This window comes from Notothenia rossii (assembly GCF_949606895.1).
Source record: "Notothenia rossii genome assembly, chromosome: 2".
NCBI lineage: Eukaryota > Metazoa > Chordata > Actinopteri > Perciformes > Nototheniidae > Notothenia > Notothenia rossii.
The window spans coordinates 32,642,698-32,661,538 of NC_136904.1; the positions used below are offsets into that span (position 1 = coordinate 32,642,698).

General features: G+C 39.5%; 2 protein-coding genes across 2 annotated transcripts; one reads left to right on the forward strand and one right to left on the reverse strand.

The window, feature by feature from the left end:
- Positions 1-2,559: 2,559 nt before the first annotated feature.
- LOC307030489 (gamma-aminobutyric acid receptor-associated protein-like 2) lies at positions 2,560-7,187 on the reverse strand. The gene is made up of 4 exons (XM_079666955.1): positions 6,936-7,187; positions 5,130-5,185; positions 4,866-5,038; positions 2,560-3,112 (listed from the first exon to the last, which is right to left on the reverse strand). Exons 1-4 carry the CDS (start codon positions 6,967-6,969, stop codon positions 3,022-3,024), a joined length of 354 nt encoding a protein of 117 aa, XP_079523081.1. The 5' UTR covers positions 6,970-7,187; the 3' UTR covers positions 2,560-3,021.
- A 9,423-nt stretch (positions 7,188-16,610) lies between these two features.
- Positions 16,611-18,141, forward strand: LOC307029579 (zinc finger BED domain-containing protein 5-like; the record flags this gene model as incomplete). Its single annotated transcript, XM_079665660.1, has 2 exons — positions 16,611-17,275; positions 17,454-18,141. The coding sequence occupies 2 exons, from the start codon at positions 16,611-16,613 to the stop codon at positions 18,139-18,141; spliced, it is 1,353 nt and encodes a 450-aa protein (XP_079521786.1).
- Positions 18,142-18,841: the final 700 nt, after the last annotated feature.

Genomic DNA, 18,841 nt, shown 5'->3' on the forward strand with positions numbered 1-18,841 from the left:
AAAAACCTTCATAACACACAAGGGGATGGGTAATAACCGGAAAAGCATGACATGGGACCTTTAAGTGAAAGTACAAAAGTATTAACATCAAAACATACTAACACAAAACGTTAACATACTCAATCTGCATTATGTCCAATTTCACAATAATATAAACTACAGCAGTTTTATCAGGTAAGAGTACTTCAAGTAGCAAAAGTAAAATTACTTGTTGCAGAATAGATCTTTTCACAGTATTATATTATTGTGGTTATTAGGTTATCCTGTTTTGATACATGTAAGAGCATTTTAGCTTGTCAATGTGGAGCAATTTAGATACGTGAAATACTGTTTAGATTAGTAGTACAGTACTGCATTACACCATATCAGCATATATGTGTTTTTATGCTAGTAACTATAACTGTGAGCATTTCATAAATGTAGTAAAATAAAAAGTACACTCTTTGCCTCCTAAATGTATCAGATTAGAAGTATTGAGCTGCAATAAATGGTAACACTCAAGTAAAGTATGAATATGTAAGTACTTAAGTACAATAAATGAGTAAATATACTTAAGTGCTTTCCACCACTGCAAGGATGTATACACTGTTCATAGAGCGATGTAATAAAGGTGACGAGAGATATCAATAATAAAATGTGCCATAATAATTAGATAAGATTTAATAGTGGTAAAAGAAGTCTTCCAATACAGTATGAGCGAATACTGTATAAAAGAAAAAAACAGTATACTGTATAGACATCTTCCGCCTCAGAGTAAAAGTATAATGTGTGTATCCAGGGGTGTAACAAGTTCTCAGAAAAGTATTACCATCGAAACATGTAGTTACAAATGTAAAAGGTCTCAATATGTAGAATGGTCAATTATAGAATAATATTACAGTTACATAATATATATACATGTATGTCATATTTTATTATTTGACTATAATCATTGATGCATTAATGTGTTCATCAATGTAATGTTGCAGCTGATTAAAATGATACAAAAAACTGTACTTTTGGGTATCTTATGAATTCCCTCTTGAACGGTGAATAAAGTGTCTTTAATATTACATCTTAATTTAATTTGCTGATCATATCATTAATATATCTTAGAAAAAGCAACAGAAGTTATCAGATAAACGTAGTAAAGTACATTACAATATTCTTTCTCTAAGAAGAAGTAGAAAATATGAAATAGCAGAAAAATGAAACCGATACCTGATTTTACATTCAATATTTAAGTAATTGTACTTTCAACCACCAAGTGTCTCACAGTGAGTTTTTCATCCAGGCTCTGGCATTGGAGGGAACTTGGATGACAACATAACTATAATGGTGTGTTGAGTATATTGTAAACTTTTTCATTTTCAAACCTGTTAGATGAAATGGCTCAAAGCAGATTGAGCCAAGCTTCAAATATGTCATATGAAGCTTGACATATTTGCGTAGTTTTATACATATTTTTTAGTACCCCCTTATAAGGTCTCCACAACAACATGCTTTGTATCATTCAGATGCATTGTTACAGCAGGAAGGATGTAAGAATGACATTTAATAACTAGAGTATTTCAGATTTTTGTGATTTCAGAAAGAAACCAAATGTATCTTTCGTCATTAGACACATGCTTGCGACTCATTAGCATCACCTAGTGGAGATTTATGACCAAAAGTACATGGACCCCTGTTTATGTGATATTCAACATGCAAATATTAAACCACTGGAATTAATCTGATTTTGGCAATCTGGTACCTGGGAGGGAAGTGCTATTCCTGTTATTTAGACAAAATGAAATGTGGTAGAGAAAATAATAGAAACACCTGGCAGTATTATAGCACTTCAACAGGACCACAAACTCCAATCAACAAATAAGAGATTAGAGAAAAGTCCCAAAATAGATTTCACCACAGCTTCTTCCGTGCTTTTCCATTAGTCATGTGACGCCCCCCCCCCCCCCCCCCCTTGGTTGGGAACCACTGGACTAGCTGAATAAAGTAGTTGAAATTTTAGAGCAAAGCGGTTTTCTTTTACTTTAAATAGCTTCTACAGCTTTGTACTTTTGCTTGAATGCTGGAACAACAATTAAATCAATGGGGTGGACAAAATAACAGAAACCCCCATCCGTAGAACAAACAACAGAACCAACAACATCCTCCAAAATTATTCAATACTAAGGGAAAACGATCACCTTCATAAAGGAGCATTAAGTGAAGTTAGAATGCATTTATATTAGCTTGGTGGATCTTGGTGCACTTTTCTCACTGGTGTCTGCAGAATGAGAGAAAATTGAAGGAATACAAAATAAATGGTTTGAAAACTGTTTTGTTTGTAAACTTTACATTTTGTATATATTTAGTATTTACAATATATATATATATATATATATATATATATATATATATATATAGTGTATATGCATGTATCTAGTTGTCGACAAAAGTATACAGACATAATGATATATTATTAAGCTTCAAGACAAATGAGCTGCTGTCTTACTGTATACACTCAATCTCAGCACTTACTTAATGTCATGTACATTATTAAAGTGCTCAAATAAAACAATAAAAACATCAACCAGGTTCCATTTTAATATTTTATTGTTTAGGTCATCCTAATTTAATTTCAAATATTTAAATTAAAATATATTTTTAAATATTGACTTTTAAAGAGGAAGCATAACTAAAGCAAAATTCATTCACGCGTATTATTTAAAATGTGAAAAAAAATCAAAGTTCCTCCTACAAACACTCAAATCACAACAAGATAACACAAATAATTAAAATGTAACACACTATACACAACTGAATCTATGACTCTTTAAAGAACTGGTGCAACATGGGCCAGAACAAACACACCAGTGCGCTCATATATGTTTATCCCGTCAGGTAAAGCAGTCGTCCGTCTTTCTGATACGTTCATGTCTCTCAATCTCAATGGGGTTTCCCCGCCGTTCCTCCAGGGGCCGAGAAGGCTGTGATTAGATGTGGGGGTGGGGGGTGTCGAGCAGGTGAGGCCGGTCCAGATCGTGGTTTTCTTGTTTTTTAAAAGCCAAAGGTGTTCTCCCCACTGTAAGCCACGTATAAAAAGCCGTCCTCGTCCTTCTCTTTCTCGTACAGCTGCCCCATTGTGATGCTAAACCAAGGAGAGGACCGTTTATAAATGATGTCTTCAGTGGGAACCAATTGTCTTACAGCTTACAAACCAAATTAACAGTAGCTGAATCAGTTTATTTTTGCTAAATTACCATTAAGCTTTATTCAGGGCAAACAAAGTCTATCTTGAACGAGAACTTACTCAAATGAACCGCTCATTGCAACCAACGAAAATAAAATGTTGTTCCAAGAAACCCATACCATAAATTTTTCAATAATACTAATAGATACCCTCTTTCCAAACTAACAGCGAGTGGGTTGTATATTTCGTACCATCTAAGATAAGATAGGATACTTTACTGTCATTGTACAAATAGACAACGAAATTCAGGTGCATTCAAGGACTCATCTCATTCCACCTCTTCCTAGAAGCTACTGAAATACATACATTTTAAGTGAGCAATGAAATATTCAAAGCCAGGACTCCTTATAATATTAAAAAAATCCTAATATTGACATATTTGGTCTTATTTGCATCTATCTGGAAAGACTGACACGCATTTAGATAGTTTAGTGTAAAACTATAACTTGATTCAGGATTATTCCCACACAGTCATTACTCTACCGAACCTTCAGGATGGCAGCGAGAAACAAATGTGTAGATGGGTCTAACTAAAGCTCATTCTGGATGTTGTTAGGACTGTTTCGGTGTTAAATCAGCCTTAATGTCCGGTCCAAATCAAACATTAACTTGTGGTGTTCTGCAGAAAATAAAGTTTTTCCCAAGTTGTTCTCCAGTTAATATTTTACAGGTGTGTATTCATAAAAAGGTACAACAAAAAAATCCCTCAACCTGCCCTTCATATTCTTACTCCAGCCAGCGCCTCGACTAATTTATTTTCAACAAATGTTATTTTCTTGAATATAAAAAGAAGCCCTGACACATTTTTACTCAACCATGAGAAGGAAATTATTGAGATACCAAGCCACAGGGGAAATTAAAAAAGGACAGAGTCAATTTATCCAGTCTGACAGGGATCCTTTTGATAAAAACTGTACACGTGATTTGACGCTAGTTTTATCTCAAATCGTTTTAGATAAAAGGCATTTTTGTGACACCAGAAGATTACCGAACAAATGACCTCAGCCCAGCTTTGAAAGTGGCACCTTAAAGAGCTTTATACAAGTCGATTCATATATCAAAAGAAAACAAATGCAACTTTCTTTGGCAAATCGATTACTTATTTAAGTGTTTTTTCAGTCAAAAATTCTGAATATTTTCTGGTTAAAGCTCTCAAATGTATTGACAACTGATTGACCCTTTTCTCAGAAATTATAGCAAACTATAACATATTTTTCACAAATCAAGCACAAAAAACTACATGTCAAAAACCTAAACATATTCAGTTTGAACTTCCTTTGGGAGAAGTACATTTTTGCCAAATAAAGCGAATACAATTATTTATCAATTAACAAAAATTGATTTCAATTAATTTTATGTCTACCTCCCGCTGTCTGTTTGCAGGTTCACAACTTTGTGTTTAGGAAGGATTTCTATCTATCTATACAAACATATGAACAGGTTAGAACTAATGGAGTGACACAGTCTAATTTAAGTCTTTTAATTCTTGTTGTGGACATTAGAGGGCACAAACTGACCGTCAAAACTGCAAAAGTTTTTTTAAATCTGAATCAGACTCTGCGGCATTTTCAGGCTACTCGGCCTAGGAACTGGGAATCTTTTAAATTGATTAAACCCCCTCCCCTCCCCTCCCCGGTGTCTTGGCCCTCACCTGGACTGCGGCACTGTCTTGTCCACAAACAGGAAGATGGCCTTCTCTGAGGGCAGCTGGATGCGTTTCCTGATGATCCACATGAACTGAGCCACTGTGATATCAGAGGGGACCAGGTACTTCCTCTTGTCGATGTCCACTATCTGTGATCCAGACACTTTCTCCACAATCACCTGACACAGCAAACCGAAGCATTGATTATAGACCATTAATGGATCACTAAGCAGGCTAAATCAGCTGCAACATCTCTGAAGTCTCACTCACCGGGACCCGGTCAGGGTACTTGTTTCGGATTTTGGCTGACTCTATAGATCGATGTTCTGGTGGACAAAAAGGAATATTTGAGTTAATGATAGGAATGTTTGACATGACAACAAACTCCTGTAGAGAGACAAGAGGCAAGACAGTGATGGACAAAGATCAATACTTAACCGCTAATGTGAAAGGTTCACAAGCAGCTGCTGTGGATTAGGAGACAACATCCGTAAATCCAGTCACTTAAAATGTGAATGTGCATCATCAATAAAACATCACCACTTAAGCTCTTTGCGCCATTAAATACTACAAAAAAGGACAAAACTCATTTTTAGCTTTTTTTTTCATTGACTAAATAAGTAAATGAAGATATACTGGATGGTTTTATTTTTGGATTGTTGCTCGAATACAATTTCCTTTAATGGCATTTAAAGAAGCCTTCTTTGAGAAAAACTTTGAAGCATTATTATAATTAATAATAATAATAATAATAATAATACACGAGTCTTGTATAGCGCTTTTCTAGAAACACAAAGACACTTTGACAGAGAATAAAAACAACAAAAAAACTAAGAAAAATACAAAAACAGAAATACGAAAACTGAAAATGTATATATGTTTTTACATTTTTCTATTGTATTTACATGTCTTCATTTTTGTAGTTCTTGCTTTTTATGATTTATTTTTCTTGTATTATGTTTTAAAGATATATAGCCAGACTAATGCCACATTTGTGAAAAACTATTTGCTTAACTTTGTGTTGTTTCTTTACTGCTAATCAATAAATAGGAAAAAGATCAACTGATTATTCAAGAGTGAAAACAAATGCTTTATATAAATAGTGTATTTGAAACTGGATACAAACTAACTAATTTTCCCAGTAATCATAGGGGGTTATGGGTAATGAAGGCACTGACACCAACAATAACACTGTGGTTGCCAACTGCAGTATTCTCATTAGTTTTATATTTTGAACCTTTGAAGCGGCTACACTTCTAATAACCACACGTAAAACTCATTCTAAATAACATGGACACTATTTGTAAAGCCTGATAAACACTAGTAGTTACAATCAGCTGGCCTGTCGACAGGAAGTCGATTAAGACTGTGAATGTAGAGTGCTTCAAATGCCCGTTAGGTTTTGGTGTCATATTCCTAAATGCAAAGGGTTGCTGCTCTCCCTGTCTCATACGTGTTGTTATAATTCGTGCTAGTTGACATTATTTTAATATGGGCTAAACCAGCCCTCAGGCCTACCAAAACAACTTTTGTTCTGTCCTGCAGACGCCGGGCGGGCCTAATGTAATACCAAGTGAAAAGTAGAGGAAATAAAATGATAAGCTAGTATATTACACCACACATCCCAGTTTGTATTATCCAACTGCTTACTGAAACTCAATACATAACGGAGGTTTTAGCAGATCTCCTTCGTGTCAACATGTATCGCCAACCTGAAACCAGGTCGTCATCAGAGTTGAAATAAGAACAAAGACAAGATGATTTGTTCATATACAGGGACCCAACATATCGTATTTAAAGTAAAGACGATATAAATGCCGTTTACATCAGCTGTCAATCATATTAGCTGCTGTTATGTGTCGGTAGAGCTAGCTTGCAAACCAGAGCCTCCTGTATAAACAAAAGCCTAAAGGACAGGCCAGTTTGTGCTGCCCGAAGTATTTGAAAATATGTACTAATCAATAAAGCCTAAGTACTTCCTCTATCACCCAAATATAGGATTCCTCTTCAGAAAGTGTAACGGAAATATAACAGATATTTGTTATCTTTAAAAACAGCAGCCTCCTCCTCCCTTACCCAAGGAGTGATCCTCTTTGAACATCCATTTCATGTTTCCGGGCTCTTTTTCGCTCGATGCAGATGAAAATGATAATAACCACGATACAATATCTTTCTAAATATCTTTCTTTAAAGCTGTCGACTGGATTGCAGGTTTTGAATTCAACGTAGAGACGGGCAGAGCTTAGCTCGCAACACTTTCGAGCAAAACAACAAACAACAAGCTTCTCTGGCTGCCCCGATGGTGACGTCACTCCCGGACTGATCTATTCCGCCGCAAACTGCAGGGGGGAACACATGGTGTGGACGTTTTTATATACATAACGCAGTCTATGAAAGTACTCCATTTTTTTTAAAACATGGACAATTCATAGACTGCTATTCCAAACTGTTATTAATTACTTTCTAACTTATAATGTAAATAGTTTACATTGTTAAAAATGTCTCAGTCGTGGGCTGGCCTATCAAAGTACACTGGCTTCAATTATATTCGTTAATCTGTATATTAAAGGTGGGGTAGGTCATTTTGGAGAAACCAGCTCGAGTGCGCTAGAATTTGAAAATAGAGCCCCTCCTCCAACACACACGAACCATAGACTGACACGAACGCGACAATGAGGGCACGAGATAAGTTTGTGCACAGATGACAAGGCTGACAGGCAGGTAGGCTATCTAGTTATTTTAGCCGGGCCGGTTAAAATGATTGGTCGTGCTTTTTACAGTAGGGCTTCCAGAGATGGATTTTGGATTCTTTGTCAAAGCACTTAACCTGTTAAACCCCGAGCCTGTTTTTCAGGTTTCAGACTCGAAAATGACATTCCCAGAACAAATGACCATATCTTCCCTTCTAAAAGGGTTAAATGAATAATCTTTATTCTCAAAGTAATGATAAACCTGTCAGTTGGATGTAGAAAAGTCAGATTCAATATAGATGTTTTTTATTTTAAAGAAAATTCAGATTGAACATGGTAAAAAACTGTAAATGATAGTGTCCGTCCAAAACATATGTTGTACTTATAGTGAAAACTAACCTTGGATGATGGGTTAGTAGACTAAAAGCTTTAGGAATCCAAAGTACAACATATAATAAGTACCCTGTATCAAGATTGATGCAAAACAAGTAATATTTGACCTTTTTAGACAGATTTAGCAAAACAAAACCTCTTCTGGGGCCATTTGGGTGGATTTTTCATATCTCTGGCTCCCCCTGCTGGATTTTGAAATGTGACATCTCTTTCTAACCGTCAGAGCCAATGGAATCGAGGGGAACTCCCACATAGTCCTTATTTGGTCATGTGTGTGTATTATACTGCCGCATAGCCAAGATCGGAAGCAGTAGCCACTCTGGTGGCTACCATTAGCAGCTAACTTTTGCTCTGCGATTTTTACATAAAAATGGAATTATGGATTATAAATAATTCCAATTATTGCCCAGGAACTTTATCAACCTATGGATTAACCGATTCAGTCGCGTTTTTTCTCGTTTTAATGCCATTGAAAACATCTTTTGATCAGATTAACAGCTACGGTGAGACGATCTCCCTAGAAGCTACGTAAAGGTACGTGTTGTGATGTCTGTCTTTGCTTCCCCTGTCGCAAATTCGGATCACTCAGTGATGATACTATATACCTAAATAATCTGTGTAACCTCAGGTTTAATCGGATATCTTGTATGTGCAGCTACGATAAGTAATAAGGGTACTTTTATCTTGAGTTCTGTGCCAATGTCCTTTAGCCTTTTTCGCTAAGGGGTCATTTAGATGCTTCTTATGAGACTTGTGTTTTGTTTTGGTAAAAATGGTTTATATCGTCAGTTAGCTGAGATTATTTCCGTTAATCTGGTATAACACATTAATAGGTTCTTAAAAAAACAGGTTTTAAGATATTCATTGCTATCGGGATGTTAAGAGCATTCCATGGAATATAACAAAAAGTGTATCTCGAGCCGGTTTCTCAAACTTACCTAACCCACCTTTAATATTGTATTGTATATGTCACAATCTTATGAAGGACCCAAATGCAGCACTCGAGAAACCACGGAGTATTGGTAATGTACTTTATTGGTAATAATACCAGAGCAGAGGGATACCGGATGATGTACAGGCAAACGAACCAGAGGACAGCGGGCAGAAGGTGAGTCAGGGCCGGGCAGAGGGTCAGGGAGCAGGCGAGGCAGTCAGCGTAGATACAGGCAGGGTCAGACAGCAGGCAAGGCAGGATAGTCCAAGGACAGGCAGGATCAGGGACAGGCAGGGTCGGAACCGGGTAGGCAATCTGATGACAAACGTGTGAAAGACTAGCCTAAGGCAAAGTACGATCTGGCAACGGGTGTGTGTCTGGTGAGGGTTTAAATACTGGCAGTGAAGCTAATGGGTGCAGAAGAGAAAGAGAGTGAGCAAAAATGTGGGTGTGGTTAACAGGTGAGACAGGTGAATGGAAAACTTCTGGTGAAAGATGGAGCAGACTGTGACAGTATATTAATAATGTATTCATAAGAGATACGCTATACATAGTTCACTATTGATATGTATATTTGTTTTGTTTAATTTATTTAACTTTTCATTCATTACATTACATTGCATTTAGCTAACGCTTTTATCCAAAGTGACTTACAATAAGTGCGTTCGAACAACAAAATACAAACTTGAAGAAAACAGAATCATATAAGTACATCAGGTTTCATAGAGCTAAATTAAATTACATTGCATTTAGCTGACGCTTTTATCCAAAGCGACTTACAATAAGTGCATTCGACCAGGAAGATACAACCTTGAAGAAAACAGAATCATATAAGTACAACAGGTTTCATAGAGCCAAACATTTCAAGTGCTACTCAACTGGTTTTAGAAAAGCCAGCCCTTTATTAGTATATAAGTGCTTTGTTAGTAATTCAATCGCTCGAAGTGGAGTCTAAAGAGATGAGTTTTCAGTCGTCGCCGGAAGATGTGTAAGCTTTCTGCTGTCCTGATTTCAATGGGGAGCTCATTCCACCATTTTGGAGCCAGGATACCAAACCCACGTGTTTTTGCTGACGGGAACTTGGGTCCCCCTCGCAGTGCGGGTGCAGCGAGCTGTTTGGCTGATGCAGAGCAGAGTGCACGTGCTGGTGTGCACGGTTTAACCATGTCCTGGATGTAGGAATGGCCAGATCCATTCGCAGCATGGTACGCAAGTACCAGTGTCTTGAAGTGGATTCTAGCAGTTACCGGAAGCCAGTGAAGGGAGCGGAGGAGCGGCGTGGTGTGGGAGAATTTTGGAAGGTTGAAGACCTGACGAGCCGCTGCATTCTGGATGAGCTGCAGAGGTCGGATGGCACATGCAGGTAGACCAGCCAGGAGGGAGTTGCAGTAGTCTAGGCTTGAGATGACGAGAGCCTGGACCAGAACCTCCGCTGATTTCTGGGTCAGCTGGGGACGTATCCTCCTGATGTTGTAAAGCGTGTATCTGCAGCAGCGGGTTGTAGCAGCAATGTTTGCAGTGAAGGACAGTTTGTTATCTAGGATGACACCCAGATTCCTTGCAGTCTGAGTCGGGGAAAGAACAGAGGTGCCGATGTTGATTGTTAGGTCAAGAGTGGGACAATCTTTTCCCGGAAGGAAAAGTAGTTCAGTCTTGTCAAGGTTGAGCTTGAGGTGATGAGCAGACATCCACCGAGAGATGTCTGCTAGGCAAGCAGAGATGCGTGCGACGACCTGGGTTTCTGAGCGGGGAAAGGATAGAATTAATAGTCGTCAGCGTAGCAGTGGAAACAAAAACCATGTGGGCTAATGACAGATCCAAGCGAGTTTGTGTACAGGGAGAAGAGGAGGGTACCAAGAACAGAGCCCTGAGGGACCCCTGTAGTTAATTGACAAGGGTCACTGCTTTAGCAGTGTGCAGTTCCTCAGAGACAGCAAGGAGGGCAGTTTCTGTTGAGTGACCTCCCTTGAAACCAGACTGGTGCGGATCCAGAAGGTTGTTCTGATGGAGATAACAGGAGAGTTGTTGAAAGACAGCGCGTTCAAGTGTTTTAAACAGGAACGGGAGGAGAGAGACAGGCCTGTAGTTTATAACATCAGACGGGTTGAGAGTGGGTTTCTTTAGGAGAGGGTTTAATCTTGCATCCTTGAGAGTGTTTGGAAAGTGACCAGAAGTTAGAGAAGTGTTGATTAAATGGGAGATAAACGGTAGAATATCAGAGTACACACACTGAAACAGAGAAGTCTAAAAACAGAATGTTTACTCACACAATTCTAGAAGTCACCAGTTGTTGTCCTGTCAAAATCGAGTTGCACACTGGCAGGACAGTGACCAGGATGAGATTTAAATACAGTTTCTGGGGGGAAATGGCCGCAGATCAGAGCTGATGGGCCTCAATCGAGACTGGCTCCCTCCTGAGTTGTTATTGTCTTTTCAGTGGCGCAATGGTTTTACAATTACATTAAACCCTAAGTTATAAAGTTATGAGTTTAACCCTTAATACAGTTACACCTACTCAATAAAGCTCTTAGTATTCTACAAATGTTTAAATCAAAGTTAACCCTAGCAGTCAGTTAGTTCAGTTTTATGGTTTCTTTCAAATGACTTGTCCCAAGTTTCTGCCTGACAGATACTGTAGCGGTTTTGAGATTTAAAATCACAATTTCAATCAGATCAACTACAGAGCATTTATACAGACTACACACACTGAAACAGAGAAGTCTAAAAACAGAATGTTACTCACACAATTATAGAGGTCACCAGTTGTTATCCTGTCAAAATCGAGTTGCACACTGGCAGGTCAGTGACCAGGATAAGACTTAAATACAGTTTCTGGGGGGAAATGGCCGCAGATCAGAGCTGATGGGCCTCAATCGAGACTGGATCCCTCCTGAGTTGTTATTGTCTTCATATGCAATACTTGTCTTCATGCTGCTGTGACAAAATATTATAAGTACCAAACCTCTTAAACCCCACGGACCCGCCGAAGCGGGCGAAATCACAACATCTGCAAGCAAAAGTGTCTGAGGGCTTCTTAAGATGTAATAAACTATGTTTTATGTCCATGTAACGGGAAGAAACTCAGCTAACTGATCTTTTTTTTTTTTTTTAAACCCGCAATGCTAACTGAAAGCCTCTGAATTAGCAACGGGCGAAAAAATGCTAATAGATTACTGCACAGAAACTCACTCATAAAACCTTATTATTTAACTTTTCTGCACATTCAACCCATCGATTCGCATCGTGAGACGACACAAAATCGCTTGGTACATACATTATCACTCTATGATATTTTTTTTGCTAAACCTCTCTAAAGAGGTCAAATGTCACTTTTTTTGCATCAATCTTGATACAGGGTACTTATTATAGGTTGTACTTTGGATTCCTAAAGCTTTTAGTCTACCATCCCATCATCCAAGAGTAGTATTCACTATAAGTAAAGAATAATTTTTGGACAGACACTATAATTTACAGTTTTTTGCAGTGGCGTTTTCTCCTGGAGGCCAAGGGAACCCAGGCTTCCGCTGTTTTTTCGGATTGTAGTTATAATTTTAATAAATAAATAAAAACACTTCGTTTAGTTTCGGAAATTCTTTGTTGTTTGTTCCTGCCGGCCCGTCTCTCCCCCATTCTCATTGAGTATTTTACAAAGAGTGAAACAGCGCCCCTCTAGATGTTATGGTGAAACAGTAGATTGCAATCTCTGTTGCGAGAGGAGGCCAGCCGAAATTTGCTTCTCTTGGTGAAAAAAAATGGAGGGATTGACCAATCAGATGAGGCTCACGTCATGCCCCTGCCAACCTGTGATTGGTCAGGGCCATGCCAAGGGAAGCCAGAGGCGGCTGGCTTCCCTTGCCTCACAATCCAATCAAATCGCATCAACTTAGTGGTGCAGTGACGCGTCCCAAAAAGCGGAAGTAAGCAGCGCACGGTTTCCCTCGACAAAATAGCAATGGGATTTCTCCATAGGATTTTGGAAAATAGCTCGAAAAAAGGTCAGTGGAAAACGAACCTGTTGGATAAATACACGTTTTGTTCAGTCGGATAATATCCACATGTCTACCCTACTTTTATAATTTTCTAATCATAAATCTAATCGATAAAAGATAGATAGCGTCACTGCAGCACTCTCACCGCCGTTAGAAAGTAGCAAGCAACTGAAGCAAGTGCAATTATGGAGGGTGGAGATTTGGAGTATTTAATCAAAAATAATTGGACTAAACTTCCGCTGCAGCAGCAACAACAAATACAATCTGATGACAGGCCAATGCCCAAACTGGAGCTGTGTACAGCGAGGAACAAAGGAGCGAACCGGACGTAAAACGTTAAAGGTCTCCTGATTTAGTTTTTGAATGAATGCTTATTAGAGTTTCGGCTGGAGAGTGCGTGCGGACCTGTCGGTCAGATAACAGGCGTGTGTAGGTCCTGCATCTGTATGATACAAATGTGTGTAAAATCATACTGGGCGCTGTAATCACTCATCTGGTTACGTTATTAAATTGACCACCACACCCCCCCCCCCCACCCCAAAAGAAAGGACGTATTATTGGCTTCCCCTAATTTTTTCCCCACGCCACGCTACTGGTTTTTTGCTATGTTCAATCTGAATTTTCTTTAAAATAAAAAACATCTATATTGATTCTGACTCTTCTACATCTAATTCACAGGTTTATCATTACTGTGAGGAAAAAGATTATTAATTTTCCCCTTTTAGAAGTGTAGTTATGGCCATTTGTTCTAGAAATGTCATTTTCAAGCCTGAGACCTGAAAAACAGGCTTGGGGTTGTTAGAAATTAAAATCAATGTTTTGATGGTATAATGTAGCTTAAACATACCGTCAGTTCAAACGCTCTTTTATACTGAAAAACCAGAAATTCTTGTGCACAAGCAGTTAAGCTTTTATTCTGAAAATCCTTCATCTACGGTTAGCATGTAGCATGTGGCTAATATACGATTTCCTAAAGAGGTGAATTGAGGAGCGAAATGACTTGGTGTGGTGAAAACCGAAACCTACTGATTTAACACTACAACGATAGATGTCGAGATACTACCATGTTGAATATTAAATGAAAGTACAGTTTATTTGAATACATTATTGTTTACAGACGAGAGTAGCATGTGACAACATCCGGAATGACCGGTAACCAAACGAGCCGAGAAGTATTGTTTAGAGTATTGATTACAGCGTTTAGAATGTGTTAAATGAAAAGTGATGAAAGAGAATATGAGGAGAAACGGCGTGTTAAGCATATATTGAATGTGAAAAGAACCTATCCTCTGTTTAAATGCAATAACGGACATTGGAGACGAGGTGAGCCGGCTGGCGGGGAGGAGCCAGCAGAGGATATATATAGCAGCGCCGGAGGAGAGATCCGCTGTCTTCTTCTTGCTCAGGAGAACCAGATCACAGCTGTTTTCTGCCGGAACAATATTCTGTCTGTAACACTACCGCGCCTTTTTTAATTAAAGTATCCCATTTGAATCTTTTCAGAGACTCCATTTAGTCTCATTTTAAAGCTTCTCTCCTGGACGCGAGAATAAAGAACATATTTAACAATTGGCGAGCTAGCCCAGGATCTCGCAACACCGGGAGAGACTACAGCAGGCTGCTTGCTGGACTCGCTGGCATCCGTTCAGCACACAGAGAGCTCAAATCAACTAGGTATGGAGAAACCTGTTATATCGAATTCTTCAATAGTTAATGTAGGACAATGTTAGTTCTGTGTGTTTGACGGCGGCCAGCGGATCCTGAAAATAGCTGTGCAATTTAAGTTAAAACAAGCCTAAATTGATAAATATTGGTAGCATACCACGTGGCGTTGCTTTGTTACAGGCAGGGTGAGTTCAATTTCTTTTTTTCTATTTAACCCTGCATGCTATTCGTTTGTCTGTTAGTACATGTCGGCTAGAGGCCAATCACTATATGTGTCTTTTGTGGCGTTTTACGTTTTACGTGAATGGTTTTAGGCCATTAAGCAGTCGGGACTGCTTGAGGCAAAGACACAGCCAAAGTTTGAAGCTAAGGTTATTGGAGTGAGTGTTTTGTGTAACAACAGCGTGAGGCTGTTTTAAAAAAGTCCTATTTCAAGGAAAAGGCCTGAGTAGTTTGAAGCTCTCAGTGGTTACACTATTCAGTTTTTCAAGACATTGCGTTGTGGATTACGGCAGGAAGTGCGACATTCGTGCGTTAGATAGACGATATTCTTCTAATTGTGTTTGCTTAGCGTCCTATTTGTCCCATAAATAGCGTGTTTAAACAGAAGAGATGACCATACAGACTCTTAAAGTCAAAACATTTACGTACATGGGTAGAGGGCTATGACGTAAGGGTATGAGGCCCATTTATCATTGTAAACTAAATGGAAATGTTATTTTAAACTACAGTGTTGTGTGTTGAATTTACTAGACAAAATATCAACTCACCAATTTCAACTCCAGGTGTTTTCTCAAATCCCTTTGTTCTTCAGGTCAAAGGTTGGAAAACCAGTTGCCATTTTGTCTTGACCTCATGTTCACGGTGAGCCACACGGCAGTCACCATTTCATGAAATGCTAATTGAAGTACTCTGTTTGCTTTAACACACTGAGGCTAGGCATTCCATCTTCTAAAGAACATCATACTTCTTGTTAGAGTTAGAACTATTGGAAGTACTTCTGCTGGTAAATGTGTATTGGCGGTTTTGTGAATATTCTTCTTTGCAAATGTGTTTTGGCGGTTATGTGCTGTGTTGTTTAACCATAGTGTAAATTCCTATTTTAAAGATATTTTTGAGGAAACTAAGTTTCTCCTTTGTTAAAAACGAGTCAGTTTTGAAACAGCTATTCCCTAGTGGATTAAGCTGGAATTTAAAATAGCGCACTCTGGTGGTAGTACAGAATTATTACCCAAATAGCGGAAACACCATAACATTGTGAATATTCTTCTTTGCAAATGTGTTTTGGCGGTTATGTGTTGTGTTGTTTAACCATAGTGTAAATTCCTATTTTAAAGATATTTTTGAGGAAACTAAGTTTCTCCTTTGTTAAAAACGAGTCAGTTTTGAAACAGCTATTCCCTAGTGCAGTGGTTCCCAACCTGTGGGCCGCGGCCCCCTGGTGGGCCGCGAAGGTATTGCAAGTGGGCCGCCAAATCTTTTCCAAAATAGTATGATTTTTGTGGGGGGGAAATCAGATAAAAATATACAGAATAATATTTAAAATGATATAAAAAATGTAATTATTCTTTTCATCATTGCATTTTTCCTTAAAATATTAGATATGTGACGAGCAGAGAGATAGGAACATTTGTTGTAATCGGCCGGACTACTTTGCTGCGGGACCGGCGGGACAGCTCTGCACTTGATTGATGCTGATTGTGTAAACTGTAATTAAGTTAGAGTAGAGCAGAGTATTAAAATGGATAGCTGGCTAGCAACAGGGAGTATTAAAAGGAAAGAGAGACCAGAGCCTGTCAGTGAATCGACCGGTGATCTCCTGGCCGTCAAACAAAAAAGAAGAGTTCGAAGAAAGTACAGTGCTAAGTACTTAGCGCTGGGATTTTTTTGGACAGGCACAGAAGCTGAGCCGTTACCGCTGTGTGTCGTGTGCTTTGAGACTTTGTCAAACGAAGCCTTGAAGCCATGTAAACTGCGCCGTCACCTCGAGACAAAACATGGACAATATGCGACCAAGCCGCGGGATTTTTTTCAGAACAAGCTCAGGGAGTATCAGAGCAAAAAGAAGGTAATTGAGCATATGGGCTGTGAGAACACAAATGCTGTGGAAGCGTCTTTTCGGGTCTCCCAACTCATTGCCAAAGCTGGAAAACCACACACCATCGGCGAGGATTTAATTCTTCCCGCTGCAAAACAGATCGTTCAGGTGATGTTGGGAGAGAAGGCAGTGCAGCCTATCAACCTCGTTTCATTGTCGGATAATACGGTCAAACGAAGGATTGATGAAATGGCAGATAATGTGTTGGAGCAGCTGATCCAAAGCGTAAAAGAGAGCCGCTTTTACGTGCTCCAACTGGATGAGTCAACCGACGTCGCAAGTCTGGCAAACCTGCTTGCTTATGTGCGATACGAAAATGGTGGCGAGATAAAAGAGGAGTTTTTATTTTGTAAACCTCTGTCTACCCGTTCAACTGCTGAGGCCATTTTTCACACTGTGAACACTTTTATTGTTTCCAATGGGATTGACTGGTCCAAATGTGTTGGATTGAGCACTGACGGAGCCCGTGCAATGCTGGGACAGCACAGCGGGGTTGTCCGACGTGTGAAAGCGGTGGCTCCGCGGGCAACATCTGTCCACTGCAGCATACACCGTGAAGCACTTGCTACAAAGAAAATGCCCCCGGATCTGAAGACGGTTTTAGATGAGGCGGTCAAAGCTGTCAACTTCATCAAGAGCCGTCCACTGCAAACACGTTTATTTGCGGTGTTATGTGGAGAGATGCAGTGATCATCACCAGCTACTGTTACACACTGAAGTGCGGTGGCTCTCCCGAGGCAAAGTCCTGACGCGACTGTTTGAGTTGCGTGATGAAGTGCATGTGTTTTTTCTCGACACAACGTTTGAACTCGCACACCGCTTCAGGGATTTTGAGTGGTTGGCTAAGTTGGGTTACCTGGCTGATATTTTCAGCCACTTAAATGGACTCAACCTCGGTCTTCAAGGGATAACAGTGAACATATTCAATGTCCAGAATAAAGTTGAAGCAACCATAAGAAAGCTGGCGCTGTGGGCTAAGCGTGTCGAGCAGTCAAACTATGACTCGTTTGAAAATATGGCTGATTTTCTGACAACGGAACAGAGTCCACTTCCCATCACCGTGAGCAACGCTGTCAGAGAGCACCTGCAAGGTTTGAGGACCCAGCTGCGCGCATACTTCCCCATCCCAGATGTGCAGTACAACTGGATAGAAAACCCATTCGCCAGCCACAGTGATGAGGCTCTCGCTGCTTTGAGTGCAAAAGAGCAAGACAGTCTCCTGGATCTCTCTTGTGACACCGCGCTGAAGCTGATCTTCTTACAGAAGCACCTGACAAACTTCTGGCTTCATGTTGCTTCTGAGTACCCTGATCTGGCTAACAGAGCTGTGAGATTCCTGATGCCTTTCCAAACGACGTACCTCTGTGAGACTGGATTTTCTGCACTCGTGGGATTAAAAACTAAGTACAGAAACCAACTGAATGTTGAGCCAGATCTTCGACTGAAACTTTCATCCATTGTGCCAGACATCAATCATCTGGTTGCCGCCATGCAACACCAGCCGTCTCATTAGGTGAGTCAACATATTGTGGGCCTGTTGTTGGACTGATCCACTGCAGCTTTATAGAAGCTTTAATTTTATTTCGTTGCAAGTAGGGATGGGCATTTTAAGAAATCTCTTTAATCGATCATCGTGAGACGTTAACGATCAATTATCGATTAATCGTTAACATTTATACCCGTCAAAAAAACTGTATGACGTATTGTAACGTCCACCCGGACAGGTCGGAATGACGAGCGAAGCGTATACAATCTTAACAGCTTTATTGCGGTTACAGGAAGGGTCACTGTGGGCCGGGACCACGCCAAAACAACCAAAAACAACAAACCGCTCAACAACGTGCTGCTCTTCCTCTCCCTAACATGCAGCCTTTCTCACCCACACGCACGCGCCCACACAGACACGCACTCAAAAAGCCCTCTGCTCTCCACCCCGCCCCTAACTGCTCTCCTCACAGAAGCCTGACCATAAAACAACCGTTAACAGAACACGTGAACATTAATGCAGGTCGATACAGAATAACAGAAGTGAGAAACTCACTTTTATGTTTATTTAAATGTGCAAATGTTAAACAAAAGAAATATCCCCGACGCCTCCGCGACATTAAAAAAATAAGAGCCAGTGTTCTTAAAACAAACAAAAACAAAATAAATACAATTCCGCCTCTTTTAGACATAAAACATTAACTAACAATAGTATAATGAGAAACTCC